At 48.6% G+C, this 26,405-nt stretch overlaps 1 protein-coding gene across 4 annotated transcripts in view; it reads left to right on the top strand.

Moving 5' to 3' along the window:
* Positions 1–23,319, top strand: part of LOC139057188 (transmembrane protein 272-like) — a 50,388-nt gene extending 27,069 nt beyond the window's left edge. For 2 of the 4 annotated variants that reach the window (XM_070534996.1, XM_070534994.1), the window contains exons 2-6: positions 10,773–10,944; positions 18,999–19,100; positions 19,165–19,224; positions 21,704–21,925; positions 23,000–23,319. In XM_070534996.1, coding sequence (XP_070391097.1) covers positions 10,815–10,944; positions 18,999–19,100; positions 19,165–19,224; positions 21,704–21,925; positions 23,000–23,169 — 684 coding nt within the window. In that variant the 5' untranslated portion in view covers positions 10,773–10,814 and the 3' untranslated portion in view covers positions 23,170–23,319. The remainder of the gene's footprint in view (positions 1–10,772; positions 10,945–18,998; positions 19,101–19,164; positions 19,225–21,703; positions 21,926–22,999) is intronic. The other 2 variants (XM_070534997.1, XM_070534995.1) reach the window with 1 other exon arrangement.
* The last annotated feature ends 3,086 nt before the right edge of the window (positions 23,320–26,405 follow it).

The raw sequence follows: 26,405 nt of genomic DNA, 5'->3' as shown, positions 1-26,405 counted from the left end.
AGTTTCTCCAGGTTTAGAAAATTCGATCAATAATGGCCCCTGACGATCTAAAAAGAAGTCAACATGACGGCCCTTGTTTCCCTTGGGAATGGTGAATTCAAATGTTTCCACTGTAAGCTTTGCCGTAGTGTTTCAGGCTAGTAGTAGCGGCACCACGAGTCATCCCCGGTCACAATTGCAGACAAAAAGTCGTCACCCTCATTTGGGGTTCTTTGACATGCACCTAAATCTAAGTACACCGGTCTTTTCGCATTTCGCCTCCATCGAAATGCAGCCGCCGTGACCGGGATTCAATCCCGCGAACTCGTGCTCAGCAGCCTAACACCATAGCCACTGAGCAACCACGGCATTTTCCATTGTGTTGGGGGTGATTGTACGCTGGCTTTGGCCCCGCCATGGATCTTCTTTGTAACTTTCATGTCCTTCTTTGAACAGTTGGCTACAACGCTTCGCAGTGGCCAATGAAACGCAATGTTCAACGTATACGGCAGCCATACGGCGAATAATTTCTTTTTGGGAAACATCTTCATTTGTCAAAAACCTCACTACATCAAGCTGTCCCACTTTTGGAGTGTCCATTATGCCACGCAACCATGTTCAACCCAGTGTATGAGAGCATTAAAGAACATTTAACCTCACCTCTGCATGTCACTTGTAAATGAGATGTGTATGTGCTACGCGCATGCCTCGAAAATAATGAACCGAACCATTATTGCGCGGGGTGAAGATACAGCTTGATACAGGGCAAAAAATTGCCACTGGAAACAAATTTCACTGCGCATATGCACAAAACCTCGCAACAAGATATTTAAATATACGTATAAGTCTCCAATAAATCTACGTACCTAAGAAAAAGTCGCTATATATAATGCGTCAAACAAGGCAGATAAACAGGTTGCGCAACCACAGATTCACAGATCACCCCCCCCCCCCCTCCCTCCACTCCCAATATGTATCGCGTGCGACGGAAGGCGACGCGGTTCGTCCCCGCTTTTCCCTCTTGCGCACACAAGACTCATCGTCGGCTCACCCCCTCCCCCTTCCCCCCCACGCTTTCATTCGCACATAGAGCATGCGGCGCGTGGTCAAGATGCTATCGCCCTTGGCCTTTATTTATACGGAACATGCGGGCAACAGCAGGAATGCGCCTGGAGTCTTCATATAGCTGCTATCGCAATAATATAATAGTATCCGGCAACTGAAGCGTCCCGTGGCCCATTACTTTCCGCAAAAGAAGTAACAAAATCGAGAGAGAGAGAGAAAACTTTTATTGTAAAGTTTTAGTGGAGCTTTCTTTCCCAGCGGTGTGGGCTAGCGTGGCGTCTGCTTTGCCGCGACGCTATCAGCCCATTCCGCCAACCGTATCTGGTCTAGCGGGTTGGAAGTTTTCGTTTTTTTCTCCCACTCGTCATGTGAGGGAGCTCGCCTAAAGAGTTCTCTCGGGGGAGGGTTCTTTTGGCATCCCCACAAGATGTGATCTTGGTCCGCAAGGGGACAGCTACAATGTTTGCAGTTTGTTGGATATTCACCACCGGTCATTGCAGCTAGCCTTTTTGGACTAAGTACAGATCTAGTCTGTACTCTCCTGAGGTTAGTGGCCTGTATTCTTGTCAGTGTCTCGTGCGGGGATGGATATATTCGCCTGGATTCGCGGTAATAAACGGTCATTTCGTTGTAGGTGTGGATACCTTCATGTCGGTCAACCCCGTCGGGCAAGCCCACCTCCCGGTTACTAGCTGCTCGGGCGGCTAGGTGGGCGGCCTCATTGCCAGGGTTGCCCGCATGAGCGGGTACCCACACCAACTTCAATTGATTGAGGTTTTTGTTAATTATTCTGAATGCTCGAGGGGAAATGAAACCTGAGGTGTAGTTACGAATCGCTGTTTTCGAGTCGGATATAATAATCTTGGTGCCCGGAATGGAGGTGCCCATGGCGATGGCGGCCTCTTCCGCCTCCACAATGGAAGATGTGTTTACCGTCGCACAGCTGATGGTGTGCCCGTCGCCATTAGTGACGGCTATGGTGTGTCGACCATCACTGGTGCGAGCAGCATCCACGTATATGGCGGGTTGGTTTTTGTAACATTGCCAGAGTGCCGCCGCCCTAGCTTTGCGTCTACCGCTGTTTTCAGTGCTCATGTTTTTCGGAAGCGGGGGGATAATGATCTTGGTGCGGATAGAGTTAGGTATTCGCTGTCGTTGCGGGATGTCTAAGGCTGGGCGATACCCTAAGGTGTCGAGGATCCGCTGTCCCGCATGTGTGCCGGATAATCGAACTATTTGAGCCCATTTGTGGGCCTCTATGATTTCCTCAGCGTTATTATGCACCCCTAGACTCAAGAGTGCCTCTGTATTAGTCCATTTTGGTAGCCCAAGAGCCTGTTTGAATAACGTTCGGATTAGACCATTAATCCGTTCCAAATCCCTCTTTCTGAGATGCAGGTAAGGGCAGACATACGCCACTCGGCTCAGAAAGAAAGCCTGGATTAACCTGCAGGCATCTTTCTCCTTAACTCCGTGCCGTCGGTTGGAGACCCTCCTGAGAAGGTTCTGTAATTGCCCAGCTGTAGTTTGGAGTCGTGCTATGGCTTCTTGGTTGTGCGTGTTTTGCTGGATCCACAATCCTAACACTCTGATTTTAGGAACGGGTGGGACCGGTTGTCCAGCTACCTGCACCTGAATGTGTGCCGGCAAATTAGCAGCCGCATTTGCGGGATTTTTTTTCCGGACTATAAGCAATTCTGACTTTTTCGGCGAACAGCTCAGGCCATTGTTGCGAGCGTGTTTCTGCACTGCGTCAGCCGCTGCCTGCAGTGATTCTGAAATCTCTCCATCCGACCCAGTGCACGTCCAGATCGTTACGTCATCGGCGTAGATGGCGTGCCTGATATGAGGAATCTCTTTGAGCTGTCGGGATAAGCCACTCATGGTGGTATTAAAGAGGAAAGGAGAAAGTACTGCTCCCTGTGGTGTACCTCTAGTGCCGAGCTCTATGGTTTTGCTTTCAATATTGCCTATGTTTACGGTGGCAGTACGTCCCTTGAGGAATGTGGTAATATAGGTATATGTTCTTTTACCTACGTTCATGTTGGATACGTTTTCTAGAATGGCTCGATGTGAGACATTGTCAAACGCTTTGTGTATGTCTAATGCTAACACTGCTCGAGTTGCACGTATAGGCGCTGGGTTAAGGATATCATTTTGTACTTGCCACAGTATGTCTTGGGTGCTCAGTTTAGGACGAAAGCCGATCATTGTCTCTGGGAAGAGGTTGTTGGTTTCGGCATAGTCAACCAGTCTATTGAGAACCACATGCTCCATAGCCTTACCAAGACAAGAGGTAAGGGATATGGGTCTGAGGTTCTCTAGACTGAGTGACTTGCCCGGTTTAGGAATGAAGACCACGCTAGCGTGCTTCCACTCTTGCGGGAGTGTACCGTTTTGCCAGTGCTGATTAAAAAGCTTAGTGATCATTGTTATGGTAGGGTCATCTAGATTCCTGAGCATTTTGTTGGTGATCTTATCTTTACCGGCTGATGATGTCGTGCGTAGGCAGCTGAGAGCGGCGCGTACTTCGGCCTCGGTGATGTCTTCGTCTAATGTTGTGTTTTCGTCTCCTCTGTACTCTATATATGCACCCGGCTCCCGTTCGGTATTAAGATATTGCCCGATCAAGAGGTTTACGAATTCAGAGTCTGTTCCCGGGAAACTGTGTACGATTTTCTGAATCCTTTTATGAGCAGCACTTTTAGAGTGTTGTGGATCTAGCATGTGTTTAAGCAGGGTCCAGGGGTTCTTTTTGCTTAACTGGCCATTCATATTGTCGCATAATTGGTTCCATTGCATAGTGCTGAGCTCGCTAGAGTAGTCCTGAATCTCTTTCTCTAGGGCGGCGAGTTCGTGGCGCAGCGTGCGGTTGATCTTATTCTTAAGCCATCTCTGCTGAAGGTCTTTATGCTTTTCCCATAGACCTAGGAGTTTTGAGTCTGGCACGGGGCCTTCCTCTTCTATCGGTGCCATGGTTGTGGCATTGTCCACATCCTGGATAAGCTCATTCGTCCACGCACTGAGGTCAGCTATATCGGTGAGCTGTTTGCGGTTTCTTACGTATCGGAATACATCCCATTTGGTATGTGGAATCAGCTTCATTTTCCTTTTATGCCCTTTTGAAGGGATAGTGATAACAACGATATAGTGATCGCTCCCCAGACTAGTTTCGGTGTTATCCCAAAGAGCACCATTGGCATTTTTGACGAAGCATAAGTCGGGTGTGGTATTCCTGCTTACACTGTTGCCGATACGCGTGGGCCTATCTGGGTCAGTGATGAGTGTAAGTTCCAAGTCACTTGCCACTGAATATAGTGCATTGCCTTTCCTAGTGCAGGTTTGGTATCCCCAGACTGTGTGCGGAGCGTTAAAATCTCCTACAATAACCAGTTGTTCCTTCTCTGCGGCTTTACATGCTTTTTTCAGGAGGGCAATAACTCTGTTGCTTTTATCTTTCGGGGAGCTGTACAAGTTAAGGATGAATACACATCTGTGCTCCTTTTTCCTAGGCAGTAGCTGTACAAACGTGTAAGGAATTTTGTCTTCCTCCAGATCAATTTGCATCGCCGTTAAGTTGCGTTGTATCGCAACTGCCGTAGAAGGTTTATTGTCGGCTTCAGTTAACTCATTGAACGTGGTATACCCAGTAATTTTGACTTGCGTGCCTGTTTCCTGTAGGGCTACAACATCTACCTTGGGATCAAAGTTAGCGAGTTGGAACTGCAGTGCTGCACGCTTTTGCTTGAAGGATCTGCAATTCCATTGTATAATCTTAATAGTTTCAGCCATCTTTTTTGGTGTACGGTTCTGCCCTTACCGGCAATACAGATGTCATTTTGAAGCCCTTAGTGTTGAGCACTTTGGTGGCTGTGGTGGAAAGTTGTTCGTGTTCCGGGCTTTGTGTAAGGCTCTGTGTACATTCAGCTCTATACACAGCACCTATCCTGGTAAGCTCGTGGGCTACCATCTGCTGAAATTCTGCGGTAGACTTTATGTGACTGGAGACTGTCTCAGCTAGCTGAGCAATTGCTACTTCTAACTTATCTACTCTGTCCATATGGTTTGAGGCTTCGGACTCCTTGGGTGTGTCCCGCACTGACGCTTTGCGTTTGTTTGACGGTTCTGCCTCCATCGATTCAAGTTCACCTTTCCGAACACAGGCCACTATTTCGCGTGCAGCCGGCGTCATAGAGGCGCCTCCAATTGGCTGCCTACTTTCTAGGGCCCTGATTTTGGCATTGGCTGCCTCTAGTTGTTGTCTCAGTGCTCTAATCTCTTCAGCGAGCTCCCTCACCTGGTTTGCACCCTGTTGAGGTCGTGCGGGCGTGGGGTTGGGCTCGGGATTGGCTGACCAGGCGACTTTCCGCGATACCGCCTGGTCACTTCGTTGTTTGGAGTTGGAGTGGCTGCGAGACTGGCTGTTGCTCCGGCTGCGCTGCCTGCTGCCACTTCTACTATTTGAAGCTTCGCGCTGCTCGGAACGCACGGAAGGGCGGCCGTGCCGCACGGCGTCTCGGTAGCTCGTTCCGCCCTCTGTGCCAGCGCCAGATGCGTTTTGTGTGCCACTCGCCGGTGGCCCTGCTGTCATCGACGTGGTCGCGCTTCCTCTTTTTCCTTCCCCGGCTGGTTGTCTGCGCTGCGCAGGTGGATAGAAGCGATAGCGGCAGCTGGGAGCGCCGGTAGGGTGACCGCCGCGGCAGATGATACAACGCGCTTTGCATGCTGCCACAGTTCCCCGTGGCGGCGTCTCATGTTCTTCGTCGCCGCAACGGTGACATCGTTGTCGTCTTGGGTCCGGACAGACATCGGAGCGATGGCCAATCCGGCGACAGTTAAAGCAGGCTTCAATCCGTTCGCGGAATGGATGCACGTTAAAGATTGAGGCCCAAAAGCGGACGTGCTTGGGTAATGTTTGTCCGGCAAATGTCACCACAATATGGCGAGAGGATCCTATCCTTCTTGCTCCAGCGATTTCCAAACCTGGATTTCTCGTGCATATTTCCTTGAATATGTCGGCGTCAGTCTCATCCGAGTAAGCGTAATAGATAACGCCTTTCACTGAATTTTCTGGGGCCGGTGCGTATGCCAAAACGGCACATTCCTGTTGCTCAATTTTAAGGCATTTGATGTTATAATAAGCTTCAGCTCTTACCCTGGATGGGGTGCTGATCAGCGCAGTGTTGCTGGTAGGGTGTACTCTGACTTGATCTTCTTGCACCGCTTCATCCAGGTTAGCTTGGGCCGCAGCACACACTGTACGCAGAATCTTGGCTGGGCCGTAAGACAGCAGGTTGATCGCGCACTGTGGGCGAATGATGATCTTGTAATCTTCGGCCGGGAGCTTCGGTAGGGGTCTTCTCTTCGGTAACGACGGCGGGCGAGCGCGATATCTCGGTGCGCTGCTTGGCGTTTCATTCGGCGTCCCTTTGTTCCCTTCGGCGGCTGGCTGCGTCTCGGCGTCAGTCTTGCGTCGGGCATATCGCCGCTGCGTGTCGAGAGCGGTCCAACTGCCGTCATTCAGTTCTGCGTCGGTGATGTTTTCCCCATCCACGAAGATTTCCATGCTGCAGAATTTTCGGATCACTAGGGTAATGCAGTGGTGTCGGCGTGGAGTCCCGCCCACGCCGGCGCCGACAGGCTTCTCGATGAGCAGAGCAAGAAGTGAACGCCGGCTAAAAACACTGGTAATAAGGCGAAATGTCCACCCACCGACCAAAACTTGGTATCAGCGTTGTCCTCTCGTCTTTAGGCTTCCGTTGGTAGCAAAACCCACTCGGAAACTTTCAAAATTCTGGCCGGAAACATTTTAGAAAGCGGGAGCCGATGTTCGCAAGACTGTCCTACTCCAACAAAATCGAACTTTCACCATGCGACAATTCGCTGCGCCGCAACAATGTCTTCCTTTTTTTCTTTTGTGGCGGGGGGCGGCGAAATAGAATAACGCAAAGGAACGCATGTTGGCTACAATCGAATGCCTGCTTTGGGCACCTAGTGTGGCTACCGAAGCAATATCGAAGAAAACGTGTGACGCTTGGTCCACAGAAAACCATACGCATAATGCTCGGTATCCTACACCGGCGAAACAAAATTTTCCGGAGAGGTTGCGCTCAAGCGAACTCGTTGCAATCCGTCGAGTCCCCGCAGTGCTGGCGGCGAGCGACTATGCATTGTTTCTTTTTCTCGTCTGCTAGCCAGAAAGCGTCCAAAACTCTGCCAGGCAAAAATGCAGTCGGCCAGAGAAAAGGAACGCGCATCCAAGTGCGTAGCGTGGTTGTCGATGCAGCACGAGAAAAACGCATGCGCTCTGGCTGGATCGGCAGCTCGCGCGTTACGAGAACAAACGAAAAAAAGAAGAGAAAGGGGCTCAATGTATCCTCGCGGATAAAAGTCTAGGTAGAAAAATAAATAAGAACGGCGGATTTAGTGTCTTGACATGGATGCTTTGGCGCAGGTGAAAAAAACGCTCATATTCTTTTCTGTGACCTGACGGCACAAATGAACCACCACAACGCTTTGTCTCATCGGACCTCGCTGCGCGCTTTGTCAGCTTGTCTGATAGCATGTTGATTTTGCCTGTCTCGTTGTATGGCCCGATGTACGACTTTAGAAAAGTCGATGCACCTTTGGCGTCAAATGTTTACAACAGCATTAAACCCACAAAGTTCAGTAATTGAAAATCTAAAGCACGACTTCGGAAATGTCAATGCACCTTTCGCATCAAAATGTTATGAAACTTTATACCCACAAAGTTTCAGAATTGAAATCCAAGCGCTCCGTATATAGATTCCGCGGCCTCCGCGAGATGCCGAGACGAGCCCGCTCGCCATCAAAACGCCCTTGAAATTTTGTGCTCGGTGGGGCTCCTTGCGTTACGATATGTGACTCCCGATGCATGGGCGTTGCCGCGATATCCAGCCCGATTTCGCAATGTTCGCGCTGAAATGTCTTTTCGAGCCTGAATTAAGGGCATTCTAGACAAAATTGAGCATGCTTTCCGGCGCCGGGAGTTGTTTTGGTCGGCGGCGCATGACAGCACGAAAAAATTTCGGGGGGGGCTGAAGCCCCATAAGCCCCCCCCCCTGGCTACGCCCCTGTATACTTCCTTATGTCAGCTGTCTTACGCTTGTTGATTAACTTCACGTTTCAACGGAGAAGCGAAGACAAGAGAACGAACGAAACTTTACTCCAACTATGATGTTCCTCCAGTGTTTTCTTTGTATGATTACAGTTCTCAACCGTGTGTCACAAATTTATATTACACAACAATACTATTACTACTTTGACTAATCTCCAAGCGAATACGGGAGTAACGATGACTAGGTTTATTAACGAGCCCTGAAAGCTTGTCCACATTCCCAGAGCAATGTATTATACCGTGAGCGGTCATTGGTTTACCCTGTGCTAACTGAATTAATTTATCTCTCCGAATAAAATTTTGACCCTTTTCATGGCGGGAATCTCGTAATCAAGTCGTTTTGCAAAAAGTAATCTTTCACTGCGATGGAAATCTCTGCCACTGTGAACATTGTATGTACTTTTTTCGCTTTTTATATTTTTCACTTGAATTAGTCTGCCTATTATGATTACTGCTATTGCAGGTGTAATTTTCTTGCACTACGCGATTTATTGCAAAATGTACGCATCTGTGTTTAAATTATTTTTTCTGCGGTTAAAATAACTTTATTGTGACGACCAGGCTCGTGTTGCCCTGAACGCCACTATAAGTTTCTTTTTTATTGCCTGACTGGGCCGCATCAGCAGCATACGTACATTTTTACGCTGTGCACGAAGAATATTGAAAAGTGCGTGCCAAATCTAAAATACAGCGATCACAAATCACACCAACATTTTAGTTTATTCCATCCATCCCTATTGAAAATAATAATTCTATTGCAAATGTTTACATATATCACGCGATTTATTGCAAACTGTATGCAATGTCTCCAAGCTGCATATTGCCAGGGACCTCAGTCGAGACTACAAGCACGGCTTTTAGTCCTGGCCCCTGCTTTCTCGAAGAAAAATAATTTTTTATCGAAACTTTTTAAAATTTCGATTATCAAAAACAATCAACGAGCTTTCAATAGGCCCTCTTCAGGACCTATTTAAAACGCGTACAATACATTCACTTCGGTTTATTCAAATTCTGCTAATGCGTTCAAGAACATATATTGGTCGTGCTGTGTCTCAGGTATGACGACCGAACAACATAGGTCTTGAAATCTTATCTTGCGCCATGTTTTCTTAATAGATTTCTTTTTGTTTTCGTAGAACAGTTTCGTTAATTAACGTTAGCTGGGAATCCTTTTATATGAGGTCGACACTGACAACTGAAGTATACGGCATCAACGCGCTTATTTCATGTTTTGCAGCGAAACATGCAGAGACGCGGCCACATTTTTGAAGTTCTATGCACGGAGGCGTTTGTGCCACGTCTTTTGTTTTTTCCTCGCAATAACTGCCAGCTTTCTTTCGAGTTGCTACTAAGCTAAGAAAACACAACAGGAGGATCACTTTTGTTGCCTCTTTGTTTTTACTAAGTGTATGGAAATCTACATTGGTATCAAACCGGTGCGTAGCCACGGGGGGGGGGGGGGGGGGGAGTCGCCCCGATCACAGCCCCCTCCCCTTCCCTCACTGTCTGTGTAACAGGGGATCCACCTGCCCTCCTCCCCTGGAAAAATTCTTGACTACGCCACTGGCGTCAGGTACAATCGTGGACGAATGAAGCAAAGGAGTGATGAAACGTTCTTTTTACGTAAACTAGATGAATGACCGAAATTCTTGAAGTTCCTTTGTAGCAGTGCACGGAACCACCCCGAAAACGCGCAGCTTGGGCACAGTTCGAACGCAGCACCTCGGAAACGCAGTGGTATATCAAAACATTCACAAAGTTGCCTGCTTGTCCCCCTTTTGCAGGCGACAAAGGAAAACACATATCGCTAGGCACTGATCCGACTGCTGTACAGACGTTTCTCGACGCGCGATGTGGGTGGCATCCGAAGAAGAATCGCAGCATTCCGGCGTTGTGGTATTTCACCTGACGTCCCCGGGCTGTCGTCCGGAAATCCGTTTGTGGTTAGCGTGGCCGTATCGGCGCTGCAATGACGTTGGTGCCTTTCTTTCGCGAAAAAGGCGCTCCTCGAGAACCCTCCCGCGTTGACGCCGCAGAGCACGCAGAGAGACCCTCCGCGGGATCTGCAGCCTTCGTGCGCACACGCGCTCTGTTTGCCGCCGAAGTTGGAAGGCCGCCATTTTGTTCCCCAATTCGGCTGGAAGCGCGTTGCATTGCTAGCTGTTTTGATACGAACACGTGCCGACGATGGCACGATATTAATCCTGTTTCTTTACTAAATTTATTTACACTTCAGGTATACTGCAGCACGCGAAGGAAACCTGCATAAGCCTTCAACACACACGTGGTCTTACGTTTCCTTTATTTAAACACATTGAATTTTTTAAATATGTTTTAGGTGCAACCTCCCAATGTAGCCTGTAAATTTCTGGGCCGTCAACACTGAGCGCGTGTACTTCCTGGTTGCTGTGATGCGCGCGTACACAGAATGCAGCTGCTAGCCATGCAGCTGGGCTCGATCGGGAAATGGATTGTCCGCGGGCATGTTTCCGAACGCCACGAGCGATGTTCGGCCCGCGGCATTGCAGCTGTTTGCTGGTCGACGTGCTGAAAGCGGCTCTCTTTTTTTTGTTTTTGTTTTTGCGCGCAGGCGACGGGGATCGGCGGCGAGCCCATCGACCTGGCGGCCGCCATGCATTACGGCAGCACCATCAACGCCCCGGCGCCCCCGGCGTCTCGCTTCTGGTTCGGCAACGGTGCGCGATTCGCCGCGTTCACGGCGCGCAGACATCGTCGTCGCCTCTGTTTGTTTTACCCTCGGGGTAAAATAACAAGTGGATAAACAGGGTAGTGGATAAACAAAGCACAAGAGTGTTCCTAATTGTACAGTGATATATTAGAGAGACGAAAGCGCGGCAGAGTATGTGACGAGATTTAGGCGGAGCATCACGCGACGTAAAGCAAGGGAATGCGCAAGGTTGAATTTTCCTCGATGTTAGGTTGTAGTTAGACAACGAACCGAGCTTTAGTTTGTGCCAGATATTGCATTAAGCTAGTTTGTTACGGATGGCCAAATCAGCGGACTTAGTCAAGTTTTGTATGGATCTGAGTGATTTCTGTAACGTTAATTTGACGGATGAAGGTGATTTGGCGAAATTACGACCAAGGTATCCTACATTATATTAGCGTTGTTGATAACGAAAGGTATGTGTAGTCCATGTTATATTGTAACTATAACGAACACTCAGGTAATTATATTAAGAAGCACAGACTAATTGTGCATTATTTACGGGGTAAACAGGTAGATTAGTATACCTTGTCTAGGCACACACGTGCATTTACACTTACTACGGCAGAAGAAGCTTGATGTGGGCGAGTTGGTTTTGCATACTTGAAGAAATGAGAGCTACGAAGACGCGGACTAAAGGAGGAACATGTACAATGGACAAGGCGCTACTTTTAACTAAATGTTCTTTTTTTTTTAGGAAACAGGAGTTTATATATATTCAACCTAGAATAGTCACCACCGTAACATCACGACCTCCCTATCTCATTAGAAAAGCTAACTCTTTTTCGATAAGTGTCACTGACGGGCAGCTAGTGCACGTGCCCTCGGAATTTGCAATGTAGAAAGCTTCTGATATCTCCCGTTCTAGTCTATTTCTAGAACGTGCCAGAAACCTGGTGTCACGAAGATACGGACGGCAATTGTGACGTTTGCAGTGTTCAGCCAGATGACCCCCTGCATTGTTATTTACGGCCCAGTTGTGCTCACGCCCCCTTTCATTGAAACACCGTCCGGTTTGACGGTTTGACGGACCTGTTGGCAACTTAGGGGTATCTCATATACGACATTACTTTTGCAAGCCGTGTACTGCGCTGCATGTTTCTTAGAGCATGGTTCGGGTTTTGCCTTTGTCAGCATAGGGCATATCTTGGCCAACTTACACGGTGCACTGAAGAGAAGATTAACACTGCGCCTTTGCGCAACCTTCTTGAGGTTGTGGGACACTATGTGCCAATAAGGAATCACATGTAATCTCTTCCTATCAAATGGCTTTTCTGTGGTAATGCCCACTCTTGCCTGTTTGATCTTTTGAAGAAGCTTATCGCAGACGCTAGAAACCAAAAGTGAAGGAAAACCGGCTAGGTGTAGCCTTGAAAACTGGTTATTAAAGCTGCTTTCTACTTTGTGAATGCAAGATTTATTTCGAACTTCCTTTAGACAAGTCATTGCAACTCCTCTTTTTTTACTAACTTGGAGTGGGCACTGTCGTATGAAATTAGCTGCTTGCTCAACCTCCGCTGACATTCGAAACAGACATGCGTGTTCATTGGAGTGAGATTGAGGTCCAGAAAGCTAATGCTGTTATCACAAGGCCTTTCGCACGTGAAGTTTAGAGCCTCCAATGCATTTCTAAAAGTGTTAATTATCGATTCTACAGTGTCATCTAGCCTCGACCCTGGAACCACGTTAACAAGCACCAGGTAGTCATCGACGTACCTCATTATGGAAGGAGCACATGAATGATTCAGAATGCTATTTACACACTTGTCAAAGGCGCTAAGAAAGATGTCTGAAAGAATGGTAGCGAGCGACCATCCAATGCAAATACCCTTGCGTAGTATATACTGTTGGTTTTTGAAACTAACGACAGTGGAATGAAGATAAAAGTTTAACACTTCTAGAAACTGGCCACTATTCACTCCGGTTGCACAACTGAACCTAACTTCACCAAAGTCTTCGATCTTGTTCCTAATGGCACTGAGCACACCGTCATGAGGAATCGCGTAATACAGGTCTTCAACGTCCAGTGAAAACGCGTACACATTGCTCCAAGTACCTTGTTCTAAAGTCAGCACGACTTCTCTAGAGCTCCGCACAAGGAAAGGGTCATCTAGGGGCAAGTGGCATAAATGGCGCTTCAGGTAGTGCCCTACTTGCATCTGCCAAGTCTTCTTCTCAGATAGCCTTTAGGGCTATTGTACGACCGAAGAGCGAACCCGGTGCCGCAACTCGCTGTCCAAGTCGGTGCCGTTACCTGAAACAAACTGAGAACACTTTGTAAGGAAAAGCTCAATCCAATTTAAGGGGTTGCCATCAAGCTTAATTATTCTTAGTTTGCATATGAGCGGTTTGTGACATACTTTATCAAACGCTTTAGAGAACTCAAGGAAGATGCAATCGGCAAAGGGCCTTTCGCCAAGAATAAGATTGCGTTTGTGTATGAAGAGTGTTAATGGAGTTCCACATGCGTACGTGTTGCGAAATTTACACCGCGATGGCGCGAAAAAAGAAAGCGACGCCAGAAAAGTAGACGCGTGGCCAATTCTACAAGGAATGCCGGCTAATGTCTGCAATTAAAGGGTTAATGTTCTTTACTTCTGCCTTCTAAAGATAAAGACAGCGGAGGCGCAGGACAAGCTGTCAGATACAGCTTGACAAAGCCGAAGCCCCCTTTCGCTTGGCAGTGGCTTCACAGTAAGGCTTTAAAGGTGCATGTTAGAGAAACGCAGTTGGTTAAAATTAATATGGAGCCCCCCCACTAGCGGCGTGGCTCATATCGCGTTTTTGGTGCGTATACACTCAAGAATTCATTATTATTTCGTTTGCCGTAATTGCCACGTAACGCTTCGTCGTGGTAAGTCCCCAACTGCAATGGGGGTCACTTTGCCATATTATTCTGAAAATTTGAACCCAGTTTACTGAGAGGAACGAGTGTTGCGCGTGTTTACATGCGTCAGCTGACCAGCGGAAGCATTCAGAATTATTATACGAGTGCACAGAAAGAAAGACGTTATGCCTTGTGCATGTATCTAGGGTTGGCTTTGCCAGCAAACGGATAAACCTAACTCTCAGGATTAGGTATGGTACTCCAAAGGGAAATATTCATGGTGATATTCCACTGACATGTGCAAACGTACAAATAATATTTCAGCTATGGTGCAGCAAGCGTTAAGAAAGTTTTTTTTTTTTTGCGGAGAAAATTTGTGTGTTCTGCTGCTGGCATTAATTACCTACTGCGTTCATCAGCCTTAAGGCTGGATGGGGCGAGAAATTGTGCACCAAGTGTGAAATGATAGTGTGCAATTATTTATCGCTTCTTAGTGTATATAGTTGCCGCTCGAGTAAGCATTACCATCACTAAAGCCAGTAAGATCCTGCAATTATTTATCGTTTATCATTATACGTAGTTGCCGCTCAAGCAAGCGTTACCATCACTAAAGGCAATAAACGTTTAAATGTTAATTACATCGAACACAAGAGCACCATTGACTGTTCCGCATGTCTGCTTACAGCATGTTTGTTTTTACAGTCACAACAATTACACGTACACTGCAGGCGAATTTCCGCCGTCGTTAGCGACGTCGCCGGGATGCTCCGTAGAAAGTCCAAGTGCGAGGGTGTAAGTGAAAATGCGCGAGGGTAAACCGAGAAGGATGACGCCCCGTCTGCTTCCCAGCCCAGCGATATCGTGCACGTTGCAAGACTGAAGCAGTGCCACCCTCCCAGTGATGACATTTAGACGCTCCGTAGCGTCGCTTCTGCCGCCGGGGGATTATACAACATGCGTGTGGTATTTGATTGCTTGAACGAGGCGCGTGGGCGCAATCACTCGAGAGAAGAGGAGGAAGAACGAACTGGGCTCGCGCTGTGAATCTAACCGGTCAGCGCTTCAACCGCTGCTGTAAATATCACCTCTAAATAGTTGCTCGTCTTACTGACTCGTCCTTCGCGTAACAACATATATATGTGTGCGTATATATGAATATATCATGCATGTCTTCAGGAAGGCATGGAGTAAGGGTAGAATACGGTTACATCAGCGTGAAATAGCGTTATTCACAAAAGGAAAAAGAAAGCGTCACATAAAAGCAGTGTTGCCACAAATACCAGTAATATTGGTGAAGTTTGTGGTCATTTATGCCCGCTACCATGGAAGCGCATTATTCTTGCATAAAACGATAGCACGCTACATCAAATTAAATACAGAAAATAAGTACGGGCGAGAATATATTAGTGAATATTACGCAAACATCACTTCACTGCAGCGTAGGTGTACCAACGAAAAATAGCCATATCAAGTGCTGGATTGCGGCGACGCACAAAAAATGGAAAAGTGGGAAAAAGAGAAGACCGAAAGAAGAACTAGGCAGACAGCAAATAACCTCTGCCATCTAGGCTGCCAGTTCATTGACAATAAATGGTGTGTGAACGCGCACGTGATTTGTGTAGAAAAATAAATTAATAAACATAAGTACGCGTACTACAGACACACTACAATATCAATGGATAAGCATTTTAACAAGGTACCGGGAAAATAGAGGCATAAAAGGACTTGTCGGAGCTAATGCGAGGACAGACAGACAGACAGACAGACAGACAGACAGACAGACAGACAGACAGACAGACAGACAGACGGACGGACGGACGGACGGACGGACGGACGGACGGACGGACGGACGGACGGACAGACGGACAGACGGACAGACAGACGGACGGACAGACAGACAGACAGACAGACAGACAGACAGACAGACAGACAGACAGACAGACAGACAGACAGACAGACAGACAGACAGACAGACAGACAGACAGACAGACAGACAGACAGACAGACAGACAGACAGACAGACAGACAGACAGACAGACAGACAGACAGACAGACAGACAGACAGACAGACAGACAGACAGACAGACAGACAGACAGACAGACAGACAGACAGACAGACAGACAGACAGACAGACAGACAGACAGACAGACAGACAGACAGACAGACAGACAGACAGACAGACAGACAGACAGACAGACAGACAGACAGACAGACAGACAGACAGACAGACAGACAGACAGACAGACAGACAGACAGACAGACAGACAGACAGACAGACAGACAGACAGACAGACAGACAGACAGACAGACAGACAGACAGACAGACAGACAGACAGACAGACAGACAGACAGACAGACAGACAGACAGACAGACAGACAGACAGACAGACAGACAGACAGACAGACAGACAGACAGACAGACAGACAGACAGACAGACAGACAGACAGACAGACAGACAGACAGACAGACAGACAGACAGACAGACAGACAGACAGACAGACAGACAGACAGACAGACAGACAGACAGACAGACAGACAGACAGACAGACAGACAGACAGACAGACAGACAGACAGACAGACAGACAGACAGACAGACAGACAGACAGACAGACAGACAGACAGACAGACAGACAGACAGACAGACAGACAGACAGACAGACAGACAGACAGACAGACAGACAGACAGACAGACAGACAGACAGACAGACAGACAGACAGACAGACAGACAGACAGACAGACAGACAGACAGACAGACAGACAGACAGACAGACAGACAGACAGACAGACAGACAGACAGACAGACAGACAGACAGACAGACAGACGGACGGACGGACGGACGGACGGACGGACGGACGGACGGACGGACGGACGGACGGACGGACGGACGGACGGACGGACGGACGGACGGACGGACGGACGGACGGACGGACGGACGGACGGACGGACGGACGGACGGACGGACGGACGGACGGACGGACGGACGGACGGACGGACGGACGGACGGACGGACGGATAGACGGACACAGACAGACGGAGACAGACAGATAGACGGACACAGACAGACGGAGACAGACAGATAGACGGACACAGACAGACGGAGACAGACAGACAGACAGACAGACAGACAGACAGACAGACAGACAGACAGACAGACAGACAGACAGACAGACAGACGGACACAGACAGACAGATACAGACAGACAGACAGACAGACAGACACAGACAGACGGATAGATAGACGGACACAGATAGATAGATAGATAGATAGATAGATAGATAGATAGATAGATAGATAGATAGATAGATAGATAGATAGATAGATAGATAGATAGATAGATAGATAGATAGATAGATAGATAGATAAACATTATTAAAAGAATTATCGGAATAATCGCTAATGGTCGGGGCCCCTAGTCTAGGGCTCCGCTGGTTCTTGCCATCTCAGCACTGTGGATCAGCATGAGTTGGTCGTCGAGGGCCGAGCTGGACAGCAGTGCCTTCCATTGCTCCTTCGTGATGTTCCTGTCGGGGTGTTCTATGCTGTGTAGCATGCACTCCCACGTAAAGTGGTATAGGGTTGGTGTGGCCCCGTACCGCGCGCATTCGTCCGTGTAGGATGTGGGGCGTATGCGATGTAATATGCGTAGATTCGTGTAAGTGCCTCTCTGGAGCCTACGCCAGGCAGCGGCATCCTCTGTCTTTAGATTTCAATAGGGTGGTGGATATCGCAAGCGACTCCCTCTGCGGTAGTTCACGATGGCTGAATAGTCGAGGTAAACATGGGTCCGGGTCTTCTGCAGCTGGCGTGATGAGTGCTCGGTTATGCACGAATCGTCGAGCTTCTCTGTCGGCCTGCAGGTTGCCCGTGATGCCAGTGTGGCCCGGTATCCAGATGATTGTTTGGGTGGTGATGTCCTCGGGGTCTTCCTTGAGTATTTGGGCTAGGATTTGTGCAGCAGGTGTTCCGATTCGTCCCTGTAGGAAGTTGCGGCAGGCCTGCTGGGAATCCGCGAGGATCGCCAGTGGCTTGTTTGCGTGTTGACCTTCGCGGCTGGCTAACGCGATGGCCAGCTCTTCGGCTTTAGTGATCGTGCAGAGGCAGGTCGATGCAGCGGAGGTAACGTGGCCTCGGCGATCGCATACCACTGCCACTGCGCGCTTTTCTTCGTCCAATACATGGCGGCGTCCGTAAAATGGGCCGTGTTGTGGAACCTGAATGCTTTCTCCGTGTACTGGGCCCTTGCTCTCCTACTGCCGTAGCGTAGGTTAGGCTCCATGTTGCGTGGTATCGGGGCAACGTGATACCTGTCCTGGACGTGACGAGGTATCGAGCAGGTGTCTTGGGTTCGTGTTGTTACAGCTTGGAAGCCCAAGGTTTGTGGGGCCTGCCGGCCCGTGCGAGTCCGCGCAAGTCTATGTTGTTGCGAGACGTAAAGCGCTTCTGTCAGTTCGCTGAGGGTGTTGTGTAACCCTAGCGCCAATATTCTTTCAGTCGATGTACTCATGGGCAGGCGGAGAGCGGTTCTGAAAGCCATCCTCAAGAGCGTGTCGGCCTGCTCCGTCTCGGACTGTGTGAGGTGGTAGCAGGGCAGGCTGTACGTAATTCTGCTCACCACCAGGCTTCTGACGAGGAAGACCCAGCTCCGGCAGCGTTGAGCTTTGAGCTCGGTTATTTTTTATTTATTTATTTTTTTATAGCGCACTGCGCACGCTGCGCGGCCTCCGGGATTCCTAACTTCCTCCTCCTTGACGGCCGTTGCACACGGATGCGGCCTGAGGCGCTACAGACTAAACGCTCGAGACGCCAAAGCAGCCAAAGCGTGCGAGGTAGCTCGCGAGGCAGAGCCGAGATTAACAAGAGCCGCCGCCAGAGCACTCGGCGGAAGCCGCGTGACGCTTTTTCGCTGGCGACGGCCGGAGCGAAACCTGCCAGCGCGCGCAATCTCGGAGGCTGCACTTGGACATTACAGAGGACACCACGGCGACGACGAGAAATCGACTGGATTCTTTGCGTAATTGCTTTCGCAGTGATATGCAGTACTTTATTTGATACCCGCAACATCAGTGATCACGCTGACTCAGTGTGATGGTCCCGCTGCATGAGGTACCGCCACTGCAGTTCGGCTGCGAAATAGAAGGAATATTTGGCCTTTGTTTTGTTCAAACAAGTGTGCATGCATATTGAGATCGTGGCCTAACTCTCCCGTCGGTGACTGTCATTCTACGAGTGAGAGTCGTCTGTTCGCGTCTTCGCAGACGAGTCCGTGCTCGAGCGTCTGCGGCAGGCCCGCGAGGACTACCCGGACCACGACCCCAAGGAGGTGGCGGCCGCCATAGTGACCCTCTGCTTGAACCACAGTGAGCGCACAGTGTATGTGCACCCCGGCTTGTTCATCTTACTGCGTCATTGTTTTTTCTTCAGTTCTCTTCACGCTCGTGGTCCTGGCAACATTCCTGGTTCCTGCTGCTTCGCTGATTATAGGTGCGTTGCGGTTGACTCTCGTGAAAGGCTCGAGGTAAAAAGCGTAGCACATGAATGTGACCGAAGGTTTAAAGAAAGGTCATAGCGTATCGGTCTCTATATTTGTCAAAACTGCACCCACTTTATTCGGTTTTTATTTCCACCCGAAAGTTGAGTGTTTTTTTAGTGAATATGTTTTATTGCGATAGCAATTATACAGACGCTCGGGGCACAGCAGACACTTTCAGTTGGGCGTCCACAACCCCCACAACCACAATGAAGCTCGCGCGCACGAAACGGTTTGCCGGACGCAGCAGGTTAGGAGTGCTGACGCGCAGGACCCGGTAGTGTGCCATACTTAGCGCCGCCACGAAGGCAAACCACAAGCCGGAGACACATCTTCGGCAAGAGCCGTATTGAAAAGCGCGCTCTCGTGGACACGCGAAAACACGCGAGAACGTCCCGCAAAGCCCGCTGAGCCCGCAGCGGACGCTACGCCGCTTTCGAAAAGCTGCGGGCACACGCAGCAGACCGTGCGTGCTCCTGCGTAGTGCGCATGCGCACTGTCGCCTCCGCAGGTTTTCTGCGTACGCAGGGCTGTTGCGGACGCCCAACTAAAGCAGTAACGACGTTTGCGCAACCGCCGTTATTGTGCGTTCCAGCTTGACGGCGCATGCGCGCGTTGGGTGAGAGCTATAGAGTTTCCTTCATTGAAAGAAAGCATATACCACAGAAAGTAAAAAAAGAAACCTTTTAATGTACGCTTGTTTGCACGTTGTAAAAATTATTGTAACATTCCGAATAATTTGCTGAAGAAGTCGAGGTGACAGTATGACGAAAACGAATTTGCAATACGCAAAAAAAAAATCCCAGAAAACAATGGTAACTACTTTATGCGTTCATGAATTTACCTAAGCCTGGAAATACTGCTGATGAAATAAATTACAGCAATAAATCTCTTACTAATTCTTTTAGCATAGCACATTCTTTGAGTGACTACGTCTATAAGATATACAGCAGTCGTTGGATGACCTCTGCTTATACCATTCATCGCAGCAATCAATCTTCTTTTTAGAGCGCAGCTCCTTGGCGCCCGTTCCCGCGTTTCGCGTCGCCGTCGGCCTCGCCCATAACGTCGCTGAAACGTGCGACCTTCACGGCAACTAAACAACATCCTGTGCGTGTGTGGAAACTAGTGCGCCAACAGTCTTCTTGCCGCGGAGTGTGTCTGTCGTGTAGCGATTACACGACGACTGTTGTGTTTTGTGGTTCAGTGCTACGAGCCAGTGCAACTGTCGCGACATCCTGAAAAGGCAGTATGGATCGTGCCATCGAGTCTCCTCGATCGGGTTCGGGCTGCCAGCGCGATCTAATCTCGCGGTACACCAACATCGAGCGTAGTATGTGCGCGTGTGGGAATGCGGTTGACTGTTCTCGTGAACCGTGCGACGTCGCCACGTAAACTTGAATCATGACGCGTGTTGTGTTTATGCCTTTTCGTCCCCGTGCACCGATAAAGAATTAGAGTACCATTATACGAAACGCACGCGGATTGGCCTAGCTATTGCTGCACAGTGTTTTGCTAACAATCCGTGTATTGCTTCTTTTGTTAATTTGCACTTGTGTGTTTTTCATCAGTAAAATGGCATCGCCGATTACTGAAATATTTTCGAGTGTAAGGGAAACTTGGAAGGAACGAGCTCGCAGCTGTATGCAATGTACTTTGATATATTGCATTATAATTTATTATTTGAAGGCCAGCAATTGCCCGACCCTCTGCGGCGGTGAAGCAGACGCTAGCACTCCCCATACGCGGGCCGATTCCGAAGATAGTTCTATACCGACCCGCGGCGGAGGTGAAGCAGGCGTTAAGCACTCCCCATACATGGGCCGATCCCGAAAATAGTGTAATACCCGCTCAACCCGCGGCGGAGGTGAAGCAGGCGTTAAGCACTCCCCGTACGCGGGCCAATACCGAAGATAGTGCAATGCCGGGCAGACCCGGCGGCGGAGGTGAAGCAGGCGTTAAGCACTCCCGATACGTGGGCCGATACCGAAGATCGTGCAATGCCGGGCCGACCCGCGACGGACGTGAATAAGGCGTTAAGCACTCCCGATACGTGGGCCGATCCTGAAGATAGTGCAATGCGGGGCCGATCCGCGGCGGAGGTGCATTTCGGCATTAAGGGGCCCACATACGTCACAGCTTCACAGGTTATCCTTCTTCACAGAGTGGAAGGGCACTGAGTGCTTTTTTACTTAGTGGAAATGTTGAAGTGACCGATCACCCTTTCATTAGACAAGGTGTATGTTTCGCACAAAATACCCTTATGGCACCTTGAAATTAATTGAAGACGGGTTTTCTGCTAAGGAATGCACCAATTTTCAACATGGTCAAAGAAAGCAGGGGTGTCGAAATGGTATTAATTTCCTCAGTATTGCGGCCTACTTCAGGCTCGCGCCGCCAAATGAGAGAGCTCCTGTGGCACGCCGCATGCAGGTGCGCTGACCGTCCACGAGTGCCCGCGCCAGCCCATGGTTCCGGTGCTGCTGGTGCTCAGCGGTGTGCTGGCGCTCGCCAACTGCGTCGGCAACGTGGTCGTCCGTTCGGGGCGCCTCCACCCGGCCGACTGCGGCGACCAGCAGGACGGGCGCAAGTTCCTCCTCCTGGGCGCCGTCACGGCGCTGCTCAACGTGGCGCTGTTCGCCGTCTTCATCGCTGGTCGGTACACTGCGTCTGTTTTCATGCTGCTCGAAAAGCAGTTAGTCACGCAGGGTGCGGCTTTCTCACGGGCAGGCTAATAGAGATGCAAGGTTTGGCACATAGAGGCAACAACAAATGAAATTTGAAAACACTGTGGGATAAATATAATAGTTGTAATTAATTGGTCATATGGATGGAGTGTACAAGCGCTCCAGTATGGCGATCAAAGTGCACATTTAACATCGTCATCATGGACAAGCTAAAGAGTTCGCAGTGATTCTGCCCAAAGCGCTGACTGTGATAGCAAAGTCTAGCGTTGCGCCCGAACTTTTCGGACGGTGTGAAAAATTGGTATGCGGGTTCGACTAACACGGATGCCAGAATTTCTGGCACAACTTAGAAGGCCGCATACGGGGCCTCTAATGACAACGCACAGGAGCCACTACGTTGCCCGTAAGGTGCCGCACCAGTAAAATTACATCACTTTCAGGTTTGAGCACTGATATTGTTTTGCGCGTTTAATAATAGTCTGAGAAGATTTAATATAGAAGGCATGCGCTGTGAATGTTACGCCTCACGAAATTTGTGGGCTGTCATTCTCAAAATTCTGAGGAATAACTTGCATTTGTGTACTAGAGAACCAAAGCAAGCCTCACCGTGCCATGTTTGATACAGTTAGGGAGAGTTACGCCTAAGAAAGAAAGAACACAGGAGAAAAATGGCCTTTAGGAGCTTTTCACATCCAGGAAAAGGGCGATGACTGCTTAAGTCTCACTTCTGTTGCCTTATATCATGCTGTACAAGATTTTCTGCGCAGCTTGTGTTGGCATGAAGAAGGCTTGATTTGCCCTTTCCTTCTGCTCCCCCCTTCCTTTTTTCGTCACGTGTGTACACTGCCTATATGTGCAGCTTCGAAACGAATAAAACCAGTTGATAGCTTGCGCTCTCTTTCAGTTTGTCTCGTTTTTTTGCCTGTATTCATCCTTTCATGCGCGCGACTCTTCCACACATAGACACGCACCAACTCGCCTAGCAAGAGGTCCTGCCTGACTCAGCGCGTGCCTGCCTTCCACTGGCCCGTTTTGCTCGCAGGCTGTGTTTACGTGTACGGCAGCCTTTGGCCATCACAAGACCGTGCCAGTGCCGACTACTGTTCACCGACGGCCTTCTACTTTGCCTTCTGGCTGCACACCGGCACGTTCATCTTTCTGGCGCTCTTGTTCGTCATCGGTCTGCTGGGAATGCTGTCCAGGTGCCGCTGAGCGGCATCGTCGCCGTGGTCAAGTGCGAACAAGACGCCTCCGTCGACGATCTCCGCAACCGTGCACTGCTCGCATCCACATGCGGCCGCACGACTGTGCTTTCAGATGTGCCAGTAAATTCGTGTCAAGAGGCACTTTTGAGGACGGTCACACAGTGTCCGTGTTTCTCAAGCGCGCCTACCCGCTCGCATAGTCAGATGAAATATTTTACACCGATCAAAAACGTTATGTGCGGTTATCACGGTTCTATGAAAAAAACTAAATCACTCACCAAATCTACATTTTGAGGAAATTTTGGGATTGCTAAGTCAACTAAACAGGGAAGTTAGACATGTCGGTGTCAACTATAGAGTCTAAATGAAAAGTGTTAAATCCTCGTTTTCGGCCCACAGAGAAGCTTCAAGTGGAACACTTAAAAAGTTTTCTCTCTTCCGTGCGAGAACGGTAAAGCCAGAGCAGAGATGTCATATCTTGAATAAATCGGTGACACTTAACGGAAGGCGTGTACCCAAAACTCGAACTATCTAGGGTAATTATGCTCTGAAATGAATTACTCAATAAGGCTCTTTCACATGCTGCGACTGTAACGACGAAAATCGGTGCAGTCGCACGCGTCGCAATGCGATTTTTAGAGGGCTCATTTCACATCATTGCGATTTCAACAATGCGACTAGTGCGACGCCCAGGGTTGCTTACTGCCAGGTTTCGTGGCACACGCTGCATAATTCTTTTATTGTAATGAATAAAACGTTTACATTATAATATTATTGACTTTTCTTGATTAGAAGCAAATAATATGCACGTTTACTAATTTAAAGACGTTAGTTAATATTTCTCTTGGAGTGCGCAACAGCGGTTTCTGTAGTTCAGTGCGACATGGCGCACGTAAACAGCTGTTCCCAGGATATCGCAGGTGGTTCAGCGCTGTGTGTTGTCTCATCTGCCTTCTATGACCGATATTACTTCCTTCTAGCGCCCTCTCCATCCTCACCATGTACATCATAAACAGCAGTGGGGATAAAATGCAACCCTGCCTCAGTCCCTTGTTGATATGAGCTTTCTCCTCGCTCCTCATCCCTTCCCATTCAACGCAAACTGTATTTTCTAGGTAAATCTCTCCCAAAGCTGTAGACAATCGTTACCTAAGCCTTCCCATTCCAGAATATCCCACAACATGTTGCGGTCTACGTTGTCGTAGGCTCCTAATGTCTAAAAAGGCCATATGCAGCGGTCTGCTTTCTGCTTTTGATATTTCAATACACTAAGTTAGAACAAACAAGTTACCATCCAAACGCCTACCTATTCTGAAACCTTTCTGAAGCTCTCCCAAAATGCCATTATTCTCTGCCCATGCTTGAAGCTTTAATTTGATTGCCTGCATTGCTAGCCTGTATATTACCGATGTAATGGTCAACGGTCTATACGAGTGAATTCTATCTTTCTCCCCCTTACCTTTATGAATTAAATTCATTATACTTTGTTGCCAACTGTCAGGTATTCGTCTATCTATTAATGTTTTTTCCACTGCTTTCACCAGAGCTTCCTTACTTTTTGGTCCTAGTGCATTTATCAGCCTAACGGGAACCTCGTCTAGCCCTGTGGCTGTGCGCTTAGGAATTTTCTCTTCCGCTTTCTTCCAGTTTGAATTTGTCAGCACCAGCTCCTTTTCCACTTGGGTTTCTTTCATGCTCTTTTTTTCTTCAAATACAACCTCGTCATTGCCTTGGAAAGATTCGGCTGTTACTTTTCGGATGTAATTTATTGCCACTTCTCCTTAGTCTGTTTTCATCTTCGTCTAGGATATGTTGTATTGTTGTTGACCTCCTGCCTAATGATTCTATGTGGTTCCAAAATATTCTAGGTGCGGCCTTCTTTTTCTTACGTATTTCTGACAACCAATGTTCACTTTGACCTTTTATCTTTGCTTGCACCAGTATTTGAACCATAGACGTTTTCTCCCGGTATATTTCCCATTTACTGGTTACTTCATCCTGCGGCAACTGCGCCTTCTTTGCCTGCCTGTGCTCTCGAGATGCTTTCTGTCGTTCGGCGATCGCTTCTCGTATCTCCTTGTTCTACCAGCTTTTCGGTTTTTTTCCTTTCCAACGAACATGTTGTTTCTCTTTCCGTATTTCTGTTGTTATTACACTTAGAATCTCACCATATTCCCACTCTTTACTTGGCCATTTGCCAAGTTCTTTCTCAACTCTAGTGACTACATTTGCTATTTGTACAGCGTTCAAATTTGCACTGGCCATTTTGCTCTCCTTGCTCTCTTTCCCAACTACATATCCCATTTTCAAAATTATGCGTTGATGGTCATTCCCTATGCTGCTAAACCCTTCCTCATCGATGATCATTTCTCTCAACTTATCATGAATTCCTTCTGTCATCAGACAGTAATCAATGGTCGACTGCCGGTTTCCCACTTCCCACTTGATCTGTCCTTCACAGAGCCCTGTATTCACGATAACGAGGTTATGTTGCTCACAAAGGTCTAGCATTGACTTCCCGTTATTGTCGGTATAGCCATCTAAATCCTGTATGTGGGCATTCATGTCACCTAATAGGGCAATTTCACCACCATTCCCGAAACCATTAATATCAGCGCTTATGCATTCCACTAACTCTTTACTCTTCTCTGTGCAATTTTTTCCGGTCCGCAAATACGTACCGCCCAGCCAAGTTTCTTTCACACTCATTGTACCTGATAACCAAAGATGCTCTTGACATTGTGAATTTACTCTTTTCTATTTGGCTCCCTGATGGATGAGCATTCCGACTCCCCCTCCCTTTCTTTCCGACTTAGTTCTATTGCACCCTTCCCAAACATAATTCTCAATAACTGGCGGCTCTTCTGAGCCTCTAATCACCCTAGCGATAATGCGTAGGAGAGAGCGATAATCACCCTTTCGCTCTCTCCTACCTCTCCCTGCTTCCCTTTGTCCTTTTCCGCGTGATTCGGGCTCGACAAGGGGCATTGTCCCCTGGGCTCCTGCTTTTTCCGCGTGGCGGCCTCAAGGTAGGTGCCGCTCTCTCCGGCTAACCCTTGATCACCCTGCATTCATTCCACGTATATCGCTGACCCTCCCTTGCCGGTCGCGTCGGGGGTCTGCGTTCTATTGTCACGCATATTCTCGTTCACAATGGCGGCCCTGTTCAGCTTTTCCTCGGCTGCTTGAAGTCTCTTTTCAACTACCTTCCGCGCATCACGCTCCCTGTTTAGCTCATTTTTG

The sequence above is a fragment of the Dermacentor albipictus genome, chromosome 3, assembly GCF_038994185.2.
Source record: "Dermacentor albipictus isolate Rhodes 1998 colony chromosome 3, USDA_Dalb.pri_finalv2, whole genome shotgun sequence".
In the NCBI taxonomy this organism is placed as follows: Eukaryota; Metazoa; Arthropoda; class Arachnida; order Ixodida; family Ixodidae; genus Dermacentor; species Dermacentor albipictus.
Note: the sequence above shows the minus strand (reverse complement) of the source record. Positions and strands in the feature narration are given on the sequence as shown.